The 23063-nt window shown below is 36.7% G+C and overlaps 1 protein-coding gene across 3 annotated transcripts in view; it reads left to right on the forward strand.

Moving 5' to 3' along the window:
* ANKRD28 (ankyrin repeat domain 28) overlaps positions 1-23063 on the forward strand; it is a 129595-nt gene that overhangs the window by 14385 nt on the left and 92147 nt on the right. For all 3 annotated transcript variants that reach the window (XM_011977945.1, XM_011977941.1, XM_011977943.1), the window contains exon 3: positions 16521-16599. Coding sequence is in view for 2 of the 3 variants with exons in the window: in XM_011977941.1 (XP_011833331.1) it covers positions 16521-16599 (79 nt within the window). In the remaining variant the exon portion in view is untranslated. The remainder of the gene's footprint in view (positions 1-16520; positions 16600-23063) is intronic.

The following is a 23063-nucleotide window of genomic DNA, read 5'->3' on the forward strand; positions in this document are numbered from 1 at the left end:
TGTCTAGATTACAACATGAATTAATAACTAGATTGTAAAATACCTGCAGGGAATTTGTCCTGGGGCAAGAACTGTGCATTCCATATTGTAGATAGTCAGCACTGGAAAGGGATCTTAAAGATTAAGTAGTTAATCAGCTCTGTTACAGATGAGGCAAAACTAAGGCCCTTGGAATTATTTGATTTGGTCGCTTCCGTTTGGTCACTTTCCAAGATCTCAAAGACACTTAAGAACCCAGTTTTCTTTATGTCAATTTTAGTTTTTTGTCCATATTGTCTCCCCTGGCGTGTCACCTCTCAATTCTATCTAGTGGCTTAGCATTAGTAATTTCTTACCTTTTCTCTTCTAGCTATAAGCATGTAAGCTTAGTAAATACTTGCTTGTTTAATTTGATAAAACTTGGTATGTTGGTTTATTCACTTGACTAGTAATATATGCCAGTTACTATGCTGGGTCCTGTGAAGGCAAGTCCAATCATGCATAATTTCTTCTCCCTGCTTTTTAATGTTATTTCCTTATATCAGATTATCAGTTGTACCTGCATTCTCTTCCTCTTCCTTTGCCTCATCTTAAGCTTATGTTTATTCTTCAGGCTGCAGTTTATGGTAGGCAGACTTTTAAGATGGTCCCCTGTATGATTTCTGGTATTGTAAGCATGATAGGGTATTGTATTAGTTTGTTCTCCCACTGCTATGAAGAAATACCCAAGACTGGGTAATTTATTAAAAAAGAGACTTAATTGACCCACAGTTCTGCTTGGCTGCGGGGGCCTCAGGAAACTTACAGTCATGGCAATCATGGCAGAAGACACCTCTTCACAGGGTGGCAGGAGAGAGAATGATTGCCAGCAGGGCAAATGCCATATACTTATAAAACCGTCAGATCTCCTGAGACTCACTCATTATCATGAGAATAGCATAGGGGAGACTGCCCCCCATGATTCAATTACCTCCACGTAGTCCCATCCTTGACACGTAGGGATTATTACAATTTAAGATGAGATTTGGGCGGGGACACAGAGCCAAAGCATATCAGGTCTCATTCCTGATTAGTTTATGTCATCTGGCAGAGCATAAAGCTGACTCTAGGTAAGTAAGGTTATCTAGATGGGTCTGTCCTAATCACATGAACTCTAAATCTGGGTCTAGAGTTAAGAACAAAGGGAGTAGGAGATTAGAAATATGAGAGGGATTTGATGTGAAGGATATTCTCTGTTACTGACTTTGAAGATGGAGGGAGCCATATGGTAAGAACTCAGACATTCTCTGCTACTGGAGGGTGACCTCTGGCTGACAACCGGGAAAGGAAAATGGAGGTCTTACAAGGACAAAGAACTGACTATTGCCTGAATGAGCCAAAAAATAGATTTTTTTTTTCCTTTTAGTCAGACCTCCAGGTGAGAACACAGCCCATCAACACCTTGATTTCAACTTTGTGTAACCCTCAGCAGAGAACCCAGTCACACCATGCCTGAATTACTGCCCTTAAAACTGTGAACTAAAAGATGATTTGTTTTAAGCTGTTGGACTTTTAGTAATTTGTTATGCAGCAATAGAAAATTAATATCATACATAAGTATATTTTTCTGGAATTGCTTTGCTGGTCTCCCAGCTGGTATTACATCAGCCTAATAGGTGTCCATAGCACTCTGAACTTCTCCCTTGTAACAGTCATCATATTAATTGACTTGTTTCACGTTCAATGGCTCTAACTCTGGAGATAGGAATCTTGTTTGACTTATTCCCTGTTTTTATACTCAGAGTATGATAAATAGTAGCTATTTAATAAGTGTTAGAAGCGAATGAATATAAACAAGACATAGCCCCTGACTTTAGCAAGTTTATAATCTAAAGGTATTTGATTATATTATGTATGGGTATTGAGAGGGGTAGGGCGGAGAGGGTGTGTGTGTGTGTGTTTATAGTTTGGTTTTGGTGATGGGAGTAGTCAGCTGTCCAGGTTGCCCCTCTGAAGTCAATGCTCTTGACAGACCATAAACAGAAAACTGCAAATGATAACAAACTTATTATTTCATAAGAGAATACTGCCATTCTCCATATTTCGGGTACACATGTGTTTTGTTTCACTCTTTCTGTTTCAAGTTTATTGAAAGAAGCCTGTTTAGCTTAATTGTACTTGGGCAGCTGACACTTGACTAGCTCAAAAAATAATAAACTCATCATTTAGAACACATGTGTCTCTGTATATGAGAAATAACAGTTACAAATACTGTAGGTCAAAGTTTCATCATTGGTTTGGAAGATAAATATGTACAGTGAGGGTTTGGGGTTTTATTTGCACAGAAACTAGATTACTTCCCCCCCGCCCTACCCCAAGATTGCGTTGCACAGATCTCTGGTAATAAAATTTCTACTTTTATTCCTGATTCCACGTGGAACCAAATTGGTGCTTAGGGAGGGGACATGAGTATATAAAGGATAAGTAGTTTTTTCAGTTTTAGGTGACTTTTTTTCATTTTGAGCATTAGTTCAGGAGAACAAAACTTCCTAAAGCAACAAGAGAAACTGCTGTTCTTAGGCTGGAAATATTTCAGAGCCTTTCTTCTGTCAATTCTTTGATATATTTTACCTCTTAATTCAGATGTGTTTTAATTGATATGTTGGAAGAATGGGTACACTTTCATAACCAACTCTTTCCTCCTCCTTTTAACCTTTTTAAAATTAGGAAATATAATAAACTTAAATTATATAAAACAAATGTACAATTTAATTAATATGTAAATGTAACCACGCCCCGGATCAGAAAACATCGTTAGCACCTCAGAAGTGCTCTTGTTGGTGACCACTTTATGATCAAAACTTTCCACCCCACCCCTCAGTGTAACCAGTAAATTTCTATAATAGTCTCTTTTGGTTTTCTTTATAATTTTGCCACCTACTTATTCTTCCCTAAGCAATACAATTTAGTTTTGCATATTTTGAATCAAGTAGATATACAGTATATATTCTTCGAGTCTGTGTTCTTTTGTGCAACGCTATTTTGTTTTAAAAATTTACCTAATTCCACTGAATGCATCTAACACAGTTTATCCATTCCGCTATTGATGTGTAATTGGGTTGTTTCACATTTTGTTTCTATTTTGAACGATGCAACTATTTGTAAACATGTCTTCTGATACACATAAGCATGCATTTCTGTAATATAAATACTTGGCTATACATATATTCAACTTTACTTGATAATGTGATATTAAACAACTTAAACTTCCATGAGCACTGTGTGAGAATTCTTACTGGTCCACATCTTTGGACCACATTCTTGGTTTTCGAAGTATGTAGTGTATGATATGGTAAAGTGTTTATTTGGACATGGTCCAGTTTCCTAGCATATAGCTTCTAAAAAACCCTTGGAATGTCTGGGGTGATAAGTGTCTTTTTTATGGTTATGAGGCCCCTCATCTTCAAGATGAGGGTTTGTCACCTGAAAGACCAACGCATGATTAGAGGGCTTTAACTTTTCAAACCCCCCATCCCCCAATCTCTGGAGAAAGAAGAGGGACTGCATGTTGAGTTGGCTACCAGTAGCTATTTGTTTGATCATGCTTATGTAATGAATCCTCTATAAAAGCCCAAAAGGACGGGGTTCAGGGATTTTCCAGTAGCTGAACATGTGGCAGTTCCTGGAGGGTGGTGCACCCAGAGAGGGAATGGAAGTTGCACATGCTTCCATGGAAGATGCATGCCTTATACATCTCTTTCATCTGGCTGTTCGTCTGTACCCTTTTTTGTGTTATTAATAAATCAGTAAATATAAATTAAGTGTTCCCAGAGTTATTCGAGGTCCTCTAGCAAACTAAACAAACCTGAGAAGGAGATAGTAGGCACCTCAATTTGTAGCCAGTTGGTGAGAAGTATAGGTGAAAACCTACTAGTAGGGACTGGCATCTGAAGTAAGGGGCAGTCTTTTGGGACTGAGCACTCTCTTTGAGATCTGATGCTGTCTTCAGGTAGATAGTGTCAGGATTGAATGGAATTAGAGTACACCCAGCTGGTGTCCTCCAGGGAATTGCTTTGTTGCGTGAGGAAACAGCCTCCACACATCAAGTACTGGTTTTGTATAGAGTGATGTGTGAGTTGAAGGGAAAAACTGATTTTTCCTCCTACATAGTTGTATGTTGTTATTTTAGCTTGCTTTTTTATGACAGTTTCAGGCACATTTTATATGTTAATTAGACATGCATATAGCCAGTCTCTTTTATGAAGTACCTGTTAAATCTCCTGGGCCGGGCACGGTGGCTCATGCCTGTAATCCCAACACTTTGGAAGGCCAAGGTGTGTGGGTCATTTGAGGTCAGGAGTTCAAGACCAGCCTGGTCAACATGGTGAAACACTATCTCTACTAAAAATACAAAAATTAGCCAGACATGGTGGTGGGCATCTGTAGTCCCAGCTAGTCGGGAGGCTGAGGCAGGAGAATTGCTTGAACCCTGAAGGTGGAGGTTACAGTGAGCTGAGATTATGCCACTGCACTCCAGCCTAGGTGACAGAGTAAGACTTTGTCTGAAAAATAAATAAATACATACATAAATAAATCTCCTGCCTATTTTTGAGTTGTGTCTTACCTAATTTGCAGCAAGTCTTTTTATATTCTGGATATGAACCCTTTTTGACCTCCATGTGTTACAGATATCTTCTCCCATTCCAGTTTGTCTTTTCAAAATTCTTTATCGTGTCATTAAACATGAGGTCTTAATTTTTTATGCCTTGTTTTTCAGTTTTTAAAAAATAGTTAATGCTTTTGATGTCTTGTTTCAGAAGTCTTTTCCTAACTTGAGTTGTAAAGATAATATTCCATATTTATATATGAGTGCTTTTAATATTTTGCTGTTTACATTTAGTTTTATAATATATTTGCAGTTAAATTTTACATATAATGTGAGGTGGTGGTTTGGGTTTGGTTTTTGTTTTTGTTCTTTTCCAAATAGGTACCACATTGTCCCAGCATAATTTAAATGCCCATATTTTGTTGGGTGGTTTTCTTATTTTTGAGTTTTAAGAGTTCTTTATATATTCTGAATTCAAGTTCTCTGTCAGATCTGTGATTTGCAAGCATTTTCTCCCAATGCATGCTTTGTCTTTTTATCCTCTTAACTGTGTCTTTCTCAGTACAAGTAAAGTCTCTTTTTGATGAAGTTTAATTCATTAACTTCATGGATTTTGCTTTTGGTATTGGATCTAAGAGCTCTTTATGCAACCCACGGTTTTCTCCTAAGTGTAATAATTTTAGATTTGGGAAATAGGTCTATGATTCCTTTTAAGTTAACATTTGCTTTAGGTGTTAGGTATAGATGGAGGTTAGTTTTTTGTCATGTGGTTATCCAGGACCATTTGTTGAAAATATTATACATTGACTTGCCTTTGTCAAAAATCAATCATATTTGTGTGGGTTTATTTCTAGACATAAATTTTAGCTTTTTAATATCTACAAGAAATCCCGTGAGGATTTTTATTGTGATTGCATTGAATCTATAGATCAAATTGAGGAAAATGGGCATTTTAGCAATAGTGAGTCTTCCAATTCATGTACATGGCATCTCTCATCATTTACTTAGGTGGTGTTTGATTTTTTGGGGAGTGTTTTGTAGTTTTCAGCATACAAATCTTGCAATTTTTTTTTCTTTTTTGACATGGAGTCTTACTCTGTTACCCAGGCAGGAGTGCAGTCTTGGCTCATTGCAACCTCCATCTCCTGGGTTCAAGCAATTCTCCTGCCTCAGCCTCTCAAGTAGCTGGGATTACAGGCGCACACCACCACATGCAGCTAATTTTTGTATTTTTAGTAGAGGCAGGGTTTCGCCATGTTGGCCAGGCTGGTCTTGAATTCTTAACCCCAGGTGATCTGCCCACCTTAGCCTCCCATAGTACTGGGTTTATAGGAGTGGGCCACTGCATCTGGCCCAAATCTTACAAATTTTTATTAGATTTATACTTAAGCATTTATTTTCCTTCTCTTTTTATCTTTTGATACTATTGTAAATGATACCTTTTTTTAGTATAACTTTCACTTGTTAATTGCTAGTAAGAAATATAGTTGGTTTTGTATATTGACCTTGCATTCAACAACTTTCCTAAACTTAGTCTAGGATTTTTTTTTTTTTTTAAGATTCCTTGGGATTTTCTTTATAAATAATATGCCATCTATGACTAAATATACTTTTCCTTCTTTTTTCTCAGTTGATAAGTTTTTTTGCTTTTCCTTATTTTACTGACAAGTACTTGAGTAGGAGTGGTGAGAGTAGACATTTTGGCCTCATTCCTATCTCAGAAAAAAAGCATTCACTCTCACCGTTAAATTACCTGTCATCTGTAGATTTTTGTAAATACGCTTTATTGGGTTAAGAAAATTCCCCTCTAAGTTTGCTGAGAGTTTTAAAAATTATAAGCTAGCCGTGTGTGGTGGTGTGTGCCTGTAATCCCAGCTACTCAGGATGCTGAGACAGGAGAATCACTTGGACCTGGAAGGTGGAGGTTGCAGTGAGCCAAGATTGCGCCACTGCACTCTAGCCTGGGCAACAGAGGGAGACTCTGTCTCAAAAAAATAAATAAATAAATAAAGATCATGAGTAGATATTGGGTTTTGGTAAATGTGATGATTATATGACCTTTCTTTTTATTAGTCTGCTAATATGTTGAATTTACTCCATTTGGTTCTAGTTGAATAAGACTTGTGATCCCAGAATAAACTCCAGTTGGTCGTGATGTAGTACCCTTTTCATATATTGCTGAATGCAGTTTGCTGATATTTAGTTGAAGATATTTACATCTGTGTTGATGGGGGATATTCATCTCTGTTTTGGTTTTTGTGTGTTCGTAATATCTTTGTCTGGTTTTGGTATCAGGATAATAATGTTGGCTTCAATATCTTTTTATGTTTTGGGGATTTTATTGATAATCACCTCTTAGTTTTGATACAGATTATTTTTTCCTTTGATCATTCTGACTAGAAGATTACTAATTATATTTATCTTTTCAAAGAATCAGCTTTTGAGTTCACTAATATTCTATTTTTGTTTTGTTTTCATCTTTATCATTTTCATCCTGCTTTTTTTTTTGCTGGTTATTTTGCCCTTTTTTTCTAGTTTAATTGAAAGCTTAAATTAGTGAGACCTTTTCTGATACAAACATTTAATACATAAATTGCTCTCTATTGCTTTAACTTTATCCCCAAAATTTTAATGTGTTGTATTCATTTTCATTCCATTCAAAATATTTTTCTAATGTTCTTGGAGCCTTCCTCTTTACATGAGTTATTTAGAATTCGTTTTCTACATTTATTCTACTTTACTACTGAAATATTCTTTGAATCCCAAATACTTGGCACTTTTCAAATTGTCAGGTTATCTTTCTGTTATTTATTTCCAATTTAATTTTGTTATGGCCAAAGAACATACTTTGTATGATTTTGATTTATTTTAATGTGTTAAGGTTTGGTTTTGGCTCAGAATATGGTTTATCTTAATGTTTCAAGTGCTTTTGAAAATAAATGATATCGTTTGGATGTTTGTCCCCTCCAAATCTCTTGTTGAAATGTGATCTTCAGTCTTGGAGGTGGAGTCTAATGGGAAGTGTTTGGATCATGGGGGCAGATCCTTTATAAATGGGTTGGTGCCTTCCCAGCAGTAAATGTGAGTTCTAGCTCTCCTACTTCATGCAACAGCTGGTTGTTTAAAGAGCTTGGCACCCGCTCTTCTCTCTCGATACCTCTTTTCACCTTGTGACACCCCTGCTTTCCTTTCACCTTCTGCCACCATTGTAAGCTTCCTGAGGCCCTCACCAGAAGCAGATGCTGGTGCCATCCCTTTTTTTTTTTTTTTTTTTTTTTTGGAGACAGAGTTTCGATCTGTCACCCAGGCTGGAGTGCAGTGGCGGGATCTTGGCTCACTGCAACCTCCACCTCCCGGGTTCAAGCGATTCTGCTGCCTCAGCCTCCTGAGTAGCTGGGATTACAGGTGCCCACCACCATGCCTGGCTGATTTTTGTATTTTTAGTAGAGATGTTGTTTCACCATGTTGGCCAAGCTGGTCACCAACTCCTGTCCTCAGGTGATTCGCCCGCCTGGGTTTCCCACAGTGCTGGGATTACAGGCACAAGCCGCTGTGCCTGGCCTGGTGCCATGCTTCTTACACAGCCTGTAGAACCATAAGCCAAATAAACCTGTTTTCTTTGTAGATTCACCCACCCTCAGATATTCCTTTGTAGCAATGCAAAGCAGACTGATCCAGTGTTCATCATTTTGTTGCATGCTATAAACTGTACGATAATTTTACAAAGTAAATAAGATGTTTTAAGTGCTTTATGCAATGGTTGCACATAATAAAAATCTTCAGGTTTACTCTTCTTTTCTAAGACGCTGTCCGCATTATACATAGTTACTACAGGAACTGCCATGTTAATCATCCCCTACTTTCAGTTAATATAGAAGTAAGCATTAAATTTATGAGCAAATTTGGTGAGCACCAAATTAAGCCAGTCAGATATTCTTCTGGGAGATTGAATTAAGAGACTTCTCCTTGGGCTGCTGAAGTTCTAAGAGTAAATGTCAGGTGTTGTGATGGCTTATTCCCTACCATGAAAAAAAGTGTTCTGTGAAGGCAGAAAAATCTGCTCATGTGCAAAGAAGAAACAGAGACAAAAGACAGAGTCCTGAGTATTTCAAGTGTTTTATTTCATTTGTTCTTATGACTTAGCCACATGCCTGCCTTTCCTCAATTTTGGTTGTTCAGTGCTCAATTCCAGTAGATGCTTCAGTGTCCTTCCTGTAAATCAATTTTGCCTAAACTGGTTTAAGTTAGATTTCTGTACCTAGTAATGCTTTCTAATATATATATGTATTCAATAATAGTAATTATTGAGGATGATAATAGAAATGTGTACTATTTATAATTTTTCCTTAAAGTTACATTGCTCTGATAAATGCTAGTGATTTTTCATATAATCTGAAACTTTAAGGTTCCACAGAGGTTTTCAAAGTATGCCTTGGAGGAAAAGGACCATAGCATACATCTTGGAACTGGTTTTAACAGTTATTTTACAGTTGTCTGTCAGAGGTAGTTCTAAAATGTGCTTTATTCTCATACCCAAAATCAATATGGAAGTCTTCTACAACCTATAACACATTAGCATATCATTGAATCATGGCAAGTGTTGTCCACTAACATAATTTGTTAAATTCTTTCTAGTGCCTATAAGGTACATAACTTTAAGCCAGGTATTATGTGGACATATACAGTTTGTTTTCTCTAGATACTTTTTACCAAATTTTGAAGCCATGACATAAACCCAAAACTGAGTATTAACAAGAATGCCACCTTATATGGTACAGATAATAATGTTGTAATAGGAGTATAGGATGGATAAATCTCAGTGGACTGACATGGTCCTGAAGACTTTGTGAAAGAAATAGAAACTGAACTGGGCCTTGAAGAGTAGAGGGAATTCGGGTAGTGGAAAGACATTCTGGCCAGAGGGAATGTGTACAGATGAAAATGTGCCATGTATTCTGTGTCTGTTATGGTTCCAGCTATTGGTTAGTAGTTTTTGAATATGAGGTTAAGGAGGCAGAATGGAGGTGATTGGTGTTGGTGACAACAGCCAGTAAAGGTGATTGAGCAGAGTTGCAAGTGAGATAGTGAAAGTGAAATTGCCTCCAAGTCTTATCTGCTGGCAGGTAAGCCTGTTGGATCTCTGATGTGGTCTGAGAATAAGATCCTGGAAGGGTGATAGTAAATTTTAAAATGACGTTAACTAAAAACACAATGTGAATATTCTCCCAAATAGCTGTAAGAGTACTAAGCATGACTTCTGTACCAGAGTAAGCCAGAATTATCTTGCTTGAAGTAGCTGTAGGTATTCACCAATATCTTACAGAGCTATATCCTTAAGACTGAGGTTCACCATGAGGCTTCCCTGAGTGCAGATCTCGAGGACAGCAGGATAATCAAAACTTATTTTATAAAGGCGCAAGAGAAGAGTGGATCTGATGAGTCCTAGCCAGGTCCACCTGAGTTCTGGGGACCATAACCTGAGCATTGATGATATGTAAATATTTATCAGGGAAGTTTTAGTCTGATAGCAATAGGAATGGAAGCAAAAAGCATCATGATAGGGGCAAGAAAGAGAGCGACTATTAGGTGTAAATGGGAAAAATAGAGAAAGGACAGAAGAATACAAAGAAAACTGTGCTGTTGACCAGAAAAAAGTGAAGTCAGACTACAGAATGCTTTGAGGGAGAATGATTAGTTTTAAGTGGACTGTGATCAAGCTGGTAGAGGAATATTATAAATAGAGGCAGCATAATACATTAACAACATGCACCTCAGAGTCCAGCTATCTGTGCTTGAGTCTGATTCTGCCACTTCCTATGATCTTGAATGAGTTTCTTAAACTTTTCTGTTTTGATTTCCTTATCTGTAAAATAAGGAGATACAGTTGCATACTTAACCCTATTTGGTAAGTGCTTAAAGCAGTCCTAGCAGAAAGTAAGCACTAGGTAAGTGTTAATTGTTTTGTTTGCTGTTACTACTAGTCTTCTAAGGAGTTATTGCTAGTGTACATGAACATTTTCAAGACCTGGACAAGGGCAGAATTACAGACCTGTATCATTGCTCTAAAGGTTGTGATTGAATCCAACCGAAGTGGATGAATTCTGAGTCACTTTTAAGTATTTTGCCTTGAACAAATATTTGTCTTTCACTTTGTCATTTTTTTCTTTTCACTTCCCTATTATTCTACTTTATATGTTTCCTCTTAGAGCTTGATCTTGAAATCTGCATTAAGGTAAAACTTCCGCTGAAAATGTACAAATGCAGTCTTAGTTCCAGATTTAATTTAAGTCACCTCATGGATCTAACCCTTTGCCTGTCCTGATCTTGGCATCCCACCATAAATTCTTTTTCTCACAGCCTCCTTTATTCCTGTTATCTAAGCTTTCCTAGTGTTTTTTTTTTTTTTTAGCTTGCTTCTAAGGTTCATTGTAACATAATATATAAACTAAAGAATAATTCAGGGTGCTTCTGAATACTTTTTAAACACTTATTTTGAAGAAATTATAGACACACCAGAAATTGCAGATGGTACAGCACAGCGCAATGTTTCCATCGTGAGATTCCTTCAGTGGTGATAACTTTTAGTGCATTGTCAAAACCAGGAAATTGATATTGGCATAATACAACTAACTAGACTACAGACCTTAATTTGATTTCAGCAGTTGTTGCAAGCACTCATTTGGGGGAGAGGGGTTGTGTGTGGTGTGTGGTAATTGTGGTGATGGCTTTGTGCATGAATCGGCATTTTGGCACATGTGTAACCACTAGCACATTCAAGATACAGAACCATTCCGTCACCACAGAGAAATTCTCTCATGTTTCGACTACTTGTGTAGCACTTCAGTAATGCACTGTCTCAGCTCATGCCTATGACCCAACCCCAGAGTAATTAACAATCATTGGTCTTATTTAGGCCAGAACTTTTAATGTATTTCACCTTCTGTCTCTCAAGATAATTGCTGTAAGAGCTAAAACTGTTTTTTGTTTTTATTTGGGGAGAGTAAGCAATCACTTTTTGTAGTCCTAATCATATGTATAAAATACCTCTCATAGCACTTATGTAAGAGCTGTAAGAAAAATGTATTTCCTTAAAGGTATATGATTGACAGTCTACTATAAGGACACATGCACACGTATGTTTATTGTAGCACTATTCACAATAGCAAAGACTTGGAAACAATGACAGACTGGATAAAGAAAATGTGACATGTATACACCATGGAATACTATGCAGCCATAAAAAAGAATGAGTTCATGTCCTTTGCAGGGACATGGCTGAAGTTGGAATCCATCATTCTCAGCAAACTAACACAGGAACAGAAAACTGAACACTGCATGTTCTCACTCATAAGTGGGAGATGAACAATGAGAACACATGGACACCGGGAGGGGAATATCACACACCAGAGCCTGTCACAGGGTGGGGGAGCAAGGGAAGGGAGAGCTTTAGGACAAATACTTAATGCGTGCAGGGCTTAAAACCTAGATGATGGGTTGATAGGTGTAGCAAACCACCATGGCACATGTATACCTGTGTAACAAACCTGCACAGGTGCTGCAAACCACCATGGCACATGTATACCTGTGTAACAAACCTGCACGTTCTGCACATGCATCCCAGAACTTAAAGTAAAACTTTAAAAAAGTATATAAAGTATATGATTGAATGAGTTCGAAAACTTCAGTCTGGTGTGTATTTAATAATTCTATTTGGGATTATTTTGGAATAATACATTGAGATGTAATGGCTTCTAAACTAAACTGACTTAAGAAAAAAAATTTTAATGGGCACCTAGTACTTACAAAATGCCTGGTTATGGGAAATTATTTTTAGAATTTTTATTACGATGCTTCTCAGTTGATTGAATAAGTTATTTTTAATTTTTTCTGTTTTGTTTTTCTTTGTAAAACATGTACCTGTAGAAGACTACAAATAATGAAAAATAATTCTCTTACACACTCAGACCCTAGTCAACAAACTTATTTCCCCAGGGGTAAGATTACTGTGTTCATTTTTTGAGTATTCTTCCAGAGATATTTCATACATATTCAAGCCTAAGTGTATGTAGAACCTTTTAACTACAGTGGTTCTGAACCTGCATTTTTCGTTTAATGCTGTGCTTTAGAGATTGTTCCATTGATAAGGAACACTGAGGTCTGCTTCTTATTTTACACTGGAAGCACAGTATTTCATTGTGTGGATGTACAACTAGAAGACCTCTCATCTGATATATGGTAGTTGGGAATTCTAAAATGTGATCTCTGAGCATTTCAGTGTGACTGTGTATTTCCAGCCTTTTTTTTTTTTTTTAAAGTTAGGCCAAGGCTTTTTCATTGGATGTGGAGTCCACTGACAGGTGGGTGTTCAGTGTTCTCTTCCTTGCTCAGACCATACTCAGAGTGCATTATCTGTAACTTCCATTTAGACTTTCTGTAGCTGATGTGAGAAATTAGACCCTTAAGAAATAATCTTAGGGCAAAACCCCTGTTTTTACTGTTTACTGTTTGCCTTAGTGTTTCCAATTATCTCAGCCATACCCAATTCAATAGCACTTGCTTTTTTTCAGTAGTTTGCTTTTATTGATTCTTCAGTTGTGGTAACAAACACAGCTTACCCTTGATAAACATACCCCATCATGGGGGCAGAACTGTATGGGTTTGTTAGTGGTAAACTGCCAGTCAGAATATTTAATGTGCCATAGTCATCTATTAATTTTACTCAGGAAGCCAAGGATATTGGTTAATCATGTGAGTCAGTTAAATAAAGATTAAAAGTTTGTTTGTGTTTTATAATTTTAGGTAACCATTTAGCAGACATTTAAGTTGTTTCTAGCATTTTGCCTCCTATGGTGATTCAATAAATATACTTAATCATTTATCTGGACACATGTAGGCCTTTAAAAAAAAAAAGTCTTAAAATGGAATTACTGTGTCTAAGGGGATCGTCACTTTTTAATTTTAATACATTTTGCTGAAAGAAATCTGAAATATTACCTAATTTTCAATGTTTAACTGTAGTAAAATATGATATATAAATTCTTTCTTTCAAAATTAGCCAGTTTTATTTCTCCCTTTTCTTCAAATTGATTTGCAGAGAGGAAAAACTGTGTTCATATGAATCATAAAACACATTAATGGGATTTGAGAGGCATTGAGTCATGGAATTCCAGACATCTCTCACACATGGATGACTCACTTTCTGTGTTGTTGTGCTATGTGTGTGGTGTATCTGGTGCAATAGATGTTTCTCAATTTCACTAAATCTGATCATATTTAAACACTCTAGGAAGATTGCTGTGTTAATGAGTAACATTGAAAAGCCTAGGCAAAGTGTCCTTTCTTTAAAAAATGACTAAATTAGGACTCATCTTTGCATGTATTCTGTTACTATAGTGGTTCTGCCTTAGCTCTTTCAACAATTGTTTGTTGAATAATTTCTGTGCAGAGCATTCTGTTTCCTGGGGTGGTATATATTGGAATAAAAAACAAGGTCTTGTGGTAATTGTGGTGAGAGAAAGAACTCTTAGCTTATTGAACAATTTAACATTGGCACTATATCAACCTCCCTTTGCTGGAACACCTGTTACAAGGACAAAAGCAATATTAAAATTATAAGAAGAAATGTTTAATGAGACCAGTGGTAATTATATGTTACACACATTCCCCCCCGCCCCCCACCAGAGAAGATCTTGCTCTGTTGCCCAGGCTGGAGTGCAGTGGCATGGTCATAGCTCACAGCAGCCTCAAGCTCCTGGACTCAAGCCATCCTCCTACCTCAGCCTGCTGAGTAGCTAGGACTACAGGTGCATGCCACCAACCCAGCTAATTTATTTACTTATTTATTTTTTATAGATATGAGGTCTCACTGTGTTGCCTAGGCTGGTGTAGAACTCCTGGCCTCAAGTGATCCTCCCACCACAGCCTCCCAAATGTTAAGATACCTCTTTATAATAATGTCATATACTACAGCTAAGCCTTTTTTGGATTGCCTGTAGATATTTAATCCCTCTTTTGCCTAGCAAGCAGGTTTTTACTTTAATTCTCAATGGCCCGACTATTTTTTCTTAAAGTAATTAAGGGATTCCTAAACAAGAAAGTTATTACAAAGTGAAGTATGATTTTTCATTTGTTTAAATCTTGAAAACTGTAGTAGTATTCTAATATGGTAAGAGGCCCCCTAAATACAGTACCTACTTTAAATAAGTTTATTTCTCTTAATAGCCTGAAAGTCAGTGGTCCAAGCTGGTAAGGCAACTCTTTTCTATAGGATTAATTATTCCAGATCTTGTTACTTGACAGAATGCTAGTATATTGGCCTACATTTGCATGGTCAAAGGGGCTCAGTTTCACATGTGCCTTCTAGCCTGTGGGAAGCAGGAAGCAATTAGCCCTGTTCTAGAGTAGTTGTCCTTTTTTATCTCTTGAGACAGAGTCTCGCTCCGTCGCCCAGGCTGGAGTGCAGTGGTGCAATCTCAGCTCACTGCAAGCTCCGCCTTCCAGGTTCACGCCATTCTCCTGCCTCAGCCTCCCGAGAAGTTGGGACTACAGGCGCCCGCCACCACGCCAGGCTAATTTTTTTTTTTTTAAGTAGAGACGGGGTTTCACCATGTTAGCCAGGATGGTCTCGATCTCCTGACCTCATGATCCACCCGCCTTGGCCTCCCAAAGTGCTGGGACTACAGGCGTGAGCCACCACGCCCGGCCTAAAGTAGTTGTCTTTTAGGTTGAAGATGACCTGGAAGTTGTGCCTGTTATTAATTTCCACTCACATACTATTGGTCCACACTAAGCAACAACTTCAAGGGAGGCTTGGAATGTATTCTCTCACTGGGTGGCTAAGTGACCAGCTAAAATTTTATTCCTGTGGACAAAAGGAAGAACGTAGTAGAAAACAACTAACAATCTGTCACAAAAGCCTTTATCAAAAATTAAGGATGTAAGTTTCAATATAAGTATTTCTGAATAGTTTTTTAAAGATGCAGCCAAGTCAGTAATACTCTGTTGTAACTTTAGATAGGGTATCTATGAATTAAAAATCCCTGAATGTGACATTACTCTAAAGCCTTGCATCTTGAACTGGAGAGCACTGTTGTTTTCTGGTAGGAGGTCCATGAAACATGCATTAGAGGTAGCTTCTTTTCCTAGAGGAAGATTTGGATGAGTATGTATTTTTTATATTGAAACAGACATGAATATATTTTGGAAATGAAAGTAAAACTGGCAGGAATGTTAAGAAAAAACTTAAAATTGCTTTAAAGTATAATGTCAAATCCCCAGAAATATTTTCTCTTTTTGCCCCTGAGGGTACTCTTGTGGAAACATTTTGATAAGCAAATCTTTTAGTTTGTTAAGGTTTATTTTATTCAATTACGTTAACAGTTCTAAACTGTAAAACTGCGGAAATACGCTGATGAAAAGATTAGTATGAAGTAAAATTTTCCTATATATATCAGCAGCACAAGCATCTTTATTCAAAGAAAGTCTAAGAAGCTATTTCATTGTCATTTTAGGTTTTTATTTTTATTCTTTGCTGCACTTTATACCACTATTTTAAGGTCAAAAATTTTTTTTTTAGGCTTTTGCCTTAGCAAGGAAATTCCCTGTGTTTTTGTTTGTTGTTTGTTTTTTTTTTCATTTTTAGTAGAGACAGGGTCCTGCTCTGTTACCCAGGCTGGAGTGCAGTGGTGTGGTCATGGCTCACTGCAGCCTCATTCACTTGCATGCCTGGCTAATTGTTAAAAAAATTTTGTAGAGACAAGGTCTTGCTGTGTTGCCCAGGCTGGTCACATCCTTTTTTTTTTTTTTTAAATTTGGACTTGCAGTCTAGGCTAGAGTTATAAAAGTAATAAGCTGATAGTTAATAATGGCTTGGGGGGGGATTGCTGTGGTTATTTAAACTATTATTAAAATTAACCTTATTTTAAAACGTATTTCCTACCTTTCCTTATTATCACAGGACAATGAAAAGCGAACCCCATTGCACGCTGCAGCTTACCTTGGAGATGCAGAAATCATTGAACTTCTTATTTTATCTGGTATGGTAACCTCTGAGTAATAAGAACACATTATGTATATTTTTGTTATTCTTAATGTTTCTCAGTCATAATTGACTATTTACTGCATGACCTGGTTGTTCATATTTGTTTTATCAGCTGAAACTTATTTTTGTATTCATTCTATAAATACTGATCACATATCTTCTTCTGGGTGCTTAGAGTACATTAAAGAACAAAACAAAGATTGCTGCCCTCTTGTAGCTTATACTCTGATAAGGAAAACAAGCAATAAATACAAGTGAATTTTATAGTATATTAAATGATAAGTGCTTTAAAAAAATGAAAAAGTAGATCAGGATAATCAAGGTGGGATAAGCATTGTATGTAAGGGGTTTTTTGGTTGTTTTTGTTTGTTTGTTGGTTTATTTTTGTTTTTTGAGATGGAGTCTCGCTGTGTTGCCAGGCTGGAGTGTAGTGGCATGATCTCAGCTCACTGCAACCTCCAACTCCCTGGTTCAAGTGATTATCCTGCCTCAGCCTCCCAAGTAGCTGGGATTACAGGCACGCGCCTCCATACCCAGCTAATTTTTGTTTTTTTAGTAGAGACGGGGTTTCACCTTGTTGGCTAGGATGGTCTCTATCTCCTGACCTCGTGATCTGCCAGCCTCGGCCTCCCAAAGTGCTGGGATTACAGGAGTGAGCCACCATGCCCGGCCTATATAGGGTATTATATGGAGCAGTTATAGTAGGCCTCATTGAGCACAGAATTATAGGAGATGGTTGCAGTTCTCCTAGGTGGAGGTAATGGTGGTTTATACCAAATACAACGGTGGAGACAGTAAGAAATAGTCTGATAGGAGGTATATTTTGAAGGCAATGCCAGCAAGATTTCTGTGTTTAAATAGCTTTTATCTAACCCTACTTGAGGGCCTGTAAAATACTTTTAGTCAATTACACTCCTTTATTATTTTTTCTAAACCATTTAAGTCTTTACAATATGAAGTAATACTAGAACTGTCTATGATAGAATAGCTCCTATTGTGGTCAGACTACCTACAGTTCCAAAAAAGGCAAGCAGACAGAGTTTAGAAATACTCTTGTTATAGCCAGATGATTGTAATGATATTTATTGGCAAAGGATATGTGTCATTAATTTGAGGTTGTGTTGCCAAATTACGTACATACATGCATAATGAAATTGGATAAGTAGTAGTATTCCTTTGATAGTTTGTGGAAAGGAGGGCTCAGAGGGTGAAATTTGGTGTGAAGATTTCATTAAATAATAACCCAGAGTTTTGCCATTACAAATTCATAAAAATTTAAGAATCCATCTGAATTTTAAAAAATACCTTATTTCTATAACAGATTTCATGATCATATAAAATTAAATATGGTTAAACGTGGACCTGGCTAATATTTTGTTAGTTTATGAATAATTTCACTGCTGACGTACTTCCCTGAAGATGCCTGTTCCTTATTAATTTTCAGCTAAAATATACTCAAGGAAAGAACTGAGGAGGTTGAAAAAAATTACTTCTTTTAATAATATAAATTAATGGAACACAAGTTTATGGAATTTTCTACACAAATATCATCTAAGAAACAGTTTAGGACTTTGCATAAGAAGTCTACTGCTGCATTTTTTATTTTAACACAGAATTCTGATAATTTTTGTTTTGTCATAAAGATTATTTTATATGATTCCACATGAAGGGTTTGGTTTTGTTTTTTGGTTTTTTTTTTTCATTTTTTATTTTTACACCTAGGAGAAACTTTTCAAATGCTCAAAGTTGACTTAATCCCTTCCTTTTAAAAGTAAATGTTTGCAAAAAGTATTTTTAGTTACTTGTAGAAGGTTGACTTCCTGGTTTCTGTAAGTATGATAGTCAAATGAGTCTTATCATGAGCATGACAGTATATAGATGTCAGCTTTGAAATAAGCATTTGAAAGAATGCTTAGTTTCTTCTGAATAATTCAAGTACAAATCATGTGTAAAATTAACCATGGTACTTGTATAAAAAGCTATTTGAACTTACCTTTGAAAGAATACTTTTTAAATTTTTCTTTGAGACAGAGTCTCGCTGAGTGGCCCAGGCTAGAGTGCAGTGGCATGATCTCAGCTCACTACAACCTCCCAGGTTCAAGGGATTCTCCTGCCTCAGCCTCCTGAGTAGCTGGGACTACAGGTGTGCGCCACCAGGCCCGGCTAATTTTTGTATTTTTAGTAGAGATGGGGTTTCACCATGTTGGCTAGGCTGGTCTTGAACTCTTGGTCTCAGGTGATTTGCCTGCCTCAGCCTCCCAAAGTGCTGAGATTATAAGTGTGAGGCACTCTTCACATAAAAAGTGAAAATACTTTAAATGTTTTATCAGTTTAAAGAGGTAATATAGCTCATGTAGCTATTTTTCAAAGGAAAAATACAATTTTAGATGAATTTAATTGTTCTCAGTTCTCAATAAAAAAGTTAAGTTTTTACATTGGCCTTAGAGCTGTACATTATCTCCCCACCTCAGATTTCTTCTGACTTGAATTTCTACTACTCTCTTTTTATTTGCTCTGCTCTAACCCGACTGGCCACCTTCTACCTCTGGTTCTTTGTGCTGCTGTTTCCTTAGCCTTAAACCTTCCTCAGCCACTTAACACCCTGAACCTTTTCATGTCCTTGCTCAGATACCACCTCATCAACAAGATTTTCCTTGGTCACTGCCACTACCACCTAATCCCCCTCTCCTGTTATCTTTTTTCCTTGTGCTTATTGTTATCTGACATCCTTTTCAAATTACTTGTTTACTGTCATTTTATCTCCTCCAGAATGTAAACTCCAAGAAGGCAGGCAGTTAGTCTACTTTGCCTTCCTGGCATATTTATTTAAAGTGCCTGGGATGGTGATTATAGCAATATAAGTTTAGACTGTGTCTCTTTTTCAGAAATTTGTTTACATTTTGCCCTGTTTCTCAAGTCTTTAATGGAAATGAGAATGGGAAAAATGGGGATGGGTACAAGTTAAGGGTTGAAGGGTGTCAGGTAAGTGGAAAGGGAAAGAAGGCGAATGATTTGTCTATGAGTGCAACTCAAGATCTTAGACTTTTTTCTGTTTAGACTTATCAGTTAGGCTCTAATTTAGGAAAACTAAAACAAAAACTTACTTGGGTTTGGAATAAAATTAGCTGGAGTAAAATCCAAGGCTAGATTTCCATTGAACTAGAACCTCAGCTTTCTACTTATAAACAAAAAAAAGAATAAAGAAATAAATCAGGCTTTGTGTTGCCATGAGAGACACTACAGGTAGTGTGAATGGCACAAGCTCTTTTGCCAGACAGATTTGGATGCAGTCCTGGCCTTACCTCTTACCACCTCCATGATCTTTTGAAGTTTATTTGCTCTCTGAGCCTCAACTTCCTCATCTAAAAAAATGGGAATACTATAAATTTCATAGGTTTGAAGAAGCAAATGAAATTATGTCATTAAGATACCTAGGAAGTCCCTGGCATATAGTATTCAAAATTATGGCTGTTACTTTTTTAAGCAGCATTTCTATTTTTTCCTTCATTTTTTTGGTTCTGCCAAGTAAATAAATTCGTTGGTATCAGGAATTATCTTCTCTGTGACTTTTAGATATGATTTCTTAAAAATTCTCCCCTATCAGTTTTGAAGTCCATTATTACATTCTGAAATGATAAAGAATTTATTTCCACAATCTAGAAAGACAAAGGTTGAAAAAAAAAATAGACTCTATGTACTCTGGAGAAGTGTATTTATATGTTTTAAATTCTACAATCAAGAAACAGCTATTAAAGCTTTATATGATGTAAGTACCTTCCTGAACAGGGTAGGTATTTGCTCCCCTGAGCAAATAGTAAGGGCTCCTGTAATTTATGGATAACAGAGCTCTAACAAGAAGATAAGTATTAATCAGGTTGTGTATTTAACTTATAAAAGTTGACACTATAGAGGATAACTGCCATAGCCTTTTATAAAAAATATCCTTTTACATAAATGAGGAAGGAACTAGGAGAGATTCTTTTTTTTTTTTTTGAGACGGAGTCTTGCTCTGTTGCCCAGGCTGGAGGGCAGTGGCGCCATCTGGGCTCACTGCAACCTCCACCTACCAGGTTCAAATGATTTTCCTGCCTCAGCCTCCCAAGTAGCTGGGATTACAGACATTCACCTCCAGGCCCAACTAATTTTTGTATTTTTAGTAGAGATGGGATTTCACCATGTTGGCCAGACTGGTGTCGAACTCATGACCTCAGGTGATCCACCCACCTTGGCCTCCCAAAGTGCTGGGATTACAGGCATGAGCCACTGCACCCGGCCCAGGAGAGATTTTGAAATCTGAACCAGAAACCTGATCAGGAAGAAATTTTGGTTGGTGGATATTTCTTCAGTTCGTTCATGTTATATCCATTTTAAATTTCTGTTAACTCTTTAAATTAAAAGTTGATTAGGACAGTTTTATAGAAGATATACTACACATTTTAGAAGTCAAGTATAAGCTAACAAATGAATTCTTAGTTTTATATTGGAAATAGATTTCCAGAATAGCAGGGTAGTAAAAGACTAATTGTATCCAAATTTTAGTTCAGAATAAGTATCAGAAGAATAGTCTTCAGACAATATATAGTTTATAGACTTAAAAGGTTCTGTATAGATGCTCCAGGAGTTCTGGGTAAATTTGGTTTGAATGCCATGGTTGCTGAGGCGCAAGTTAAACTGACTGATATCCATAACCCTAATTTTAAATTCTGGATTCATCAAACAGCCTTTTAATGAATTATGATACGTTGAGTTATAAATTAGAATTGAAATAGATATTTGATCTGATCAATTCTTTAGGTAAAGATGAGAAAAAAATACATGAAGAGAAATACAGGCTAATTTGTTCATAGTAATGAAAATTTAGTGTAGGTGTTTACACTTCGTGTTAATTACCAACACCACATTGTAATAGCAGGTAGGTATAATCTTAAAGAAGTAAATTAAGCAATATGAAATAATGCTTCTTTGTATGAAATTCATGTAAGATTGCCTTATATGAAAGTCATATGCTTTCATAAGAACATACAATAGAGTCAGTTACTGTAATTTTGTATTTTAAAAACTACTTTGATATCCATAACAAGAGTTCTATATTCTCTAAATATATTTCTCTAACGTAAAAAAAATACAAAGATTGAGATTATTTTACAGAGTCATTTCCTTCTGTGTTCATATTTCAGGTTTTTATTATGTCTGACTTGTGATAAAAAATTAGAAAATAAGGACATTTATATTTTCTCCAGTTTGTTTCACTCTTTTGTGTTGCCTTGGCCCTCTAAGTGATGTGGAAAACCAATGAAGAGTTCTGTTTGGAGTAGAATAACATGCTCTGACTTCTGTTTTTAAAGATTCATTCTCTGGCTTTGGCTTCAAAGTCTTGACCATTTTAAGTCATGTTTATCCTACTTTTTGTTATTTCTAGGTTTTTGTTTTTAATAGTTCTCCTTTTTTTCGCCCAAACTCAGCTAGCTCTCATCTCTTTACATTGTCTTATCTCTTCTTTCTTGTAACTTTTCTTTGAGGTCTCCTCTTCAGAACTTAAATTCAGTGAAGTTGAGTATATAGAGTAGCTCATGAATTCATCCTCTTATTTTCTGGGATGGTTTTTTCCAACTGTATTTCTCCTAGTTTACTCTACTCTATATATTTTTGTACTAGTCCTGTGCTGGATACTTTCAGATTCTTACATATCTTCGAGGAATATGCCTCTTTGCAGAACAGAAAGGAAGGGGCAAAAAGTGAGCATCTGTTAGGTTTGTTTCTTCAAATAACTCTCAAACCAAGTTTTAAGTTCAGGAGTACATGCGCAGGTGTGTTATATAGGTAAACTTATGTGGGTTTGTTGTACAGATGATTTCATCATCCGTATATTAAGCCTAGTTCCCGTCAGTGATTTTTTTCCTGAACCCTCTTTCCTCTCATCGTCCACCCTCTGATAGGCCCCGGTGTGTGTTGTGTTCCTCTGTGTGTCCGTATGTTCTCATCATTTAGTTTCCTTTTTTTGTTGAGGTACCACAGGTAGTTGGGCTGGCTCAGCAGCTTCTTAGATCAGTGGTTTCTTAGGTAGTAATCTGCTGGTGATTGGCTGTTACTCTCCCTCATCTCCAGCTGGGTGAAAAATTATTAAAGATGCCTTCTTGGTCTCTTGTTTAGCACTGCCCCACTTTGTTCTTATGCAGCATGAGGTTAAGAGTTCATAGGGGATTTTCCTGTGAATTACCCAGACAGCTCTAGATTGTCTGAAAGATTTTTAGGGATTTTAGGACACAGCAGAGAGAAAGGAACAAATGAGACACACATGCAAACATGACTTTTTAGAGGACTTGGTAACCTTCCCAAGATCTGAAGAAGCTTCACTTAACTCAGTGTCCTACCGTTTGATACATATTTCACTGTTATTGATAGAAATAATTCATAGTTTGATTTGTGATTGTAACTGTTTCCTTACTGTATTGAACATGA

The sequence above is a fragment of the Mandrillus leucophaeus genome, unplaced genomic scaffold, assembly GCF_000951045.1.
Source record: "Mandrillus leucophaeus isolate KB7577 unplaced genomic scaffold, Mleu.le_1.0 Scaffold186, whole genome shotgun sequence".
Taxonomy (NCBI): Eukaryota; Metazoa; Chordata; class Mammalia; order Primates; family Cercopithecidae; genus Mandrillus; species Mandrillus leucophaeus.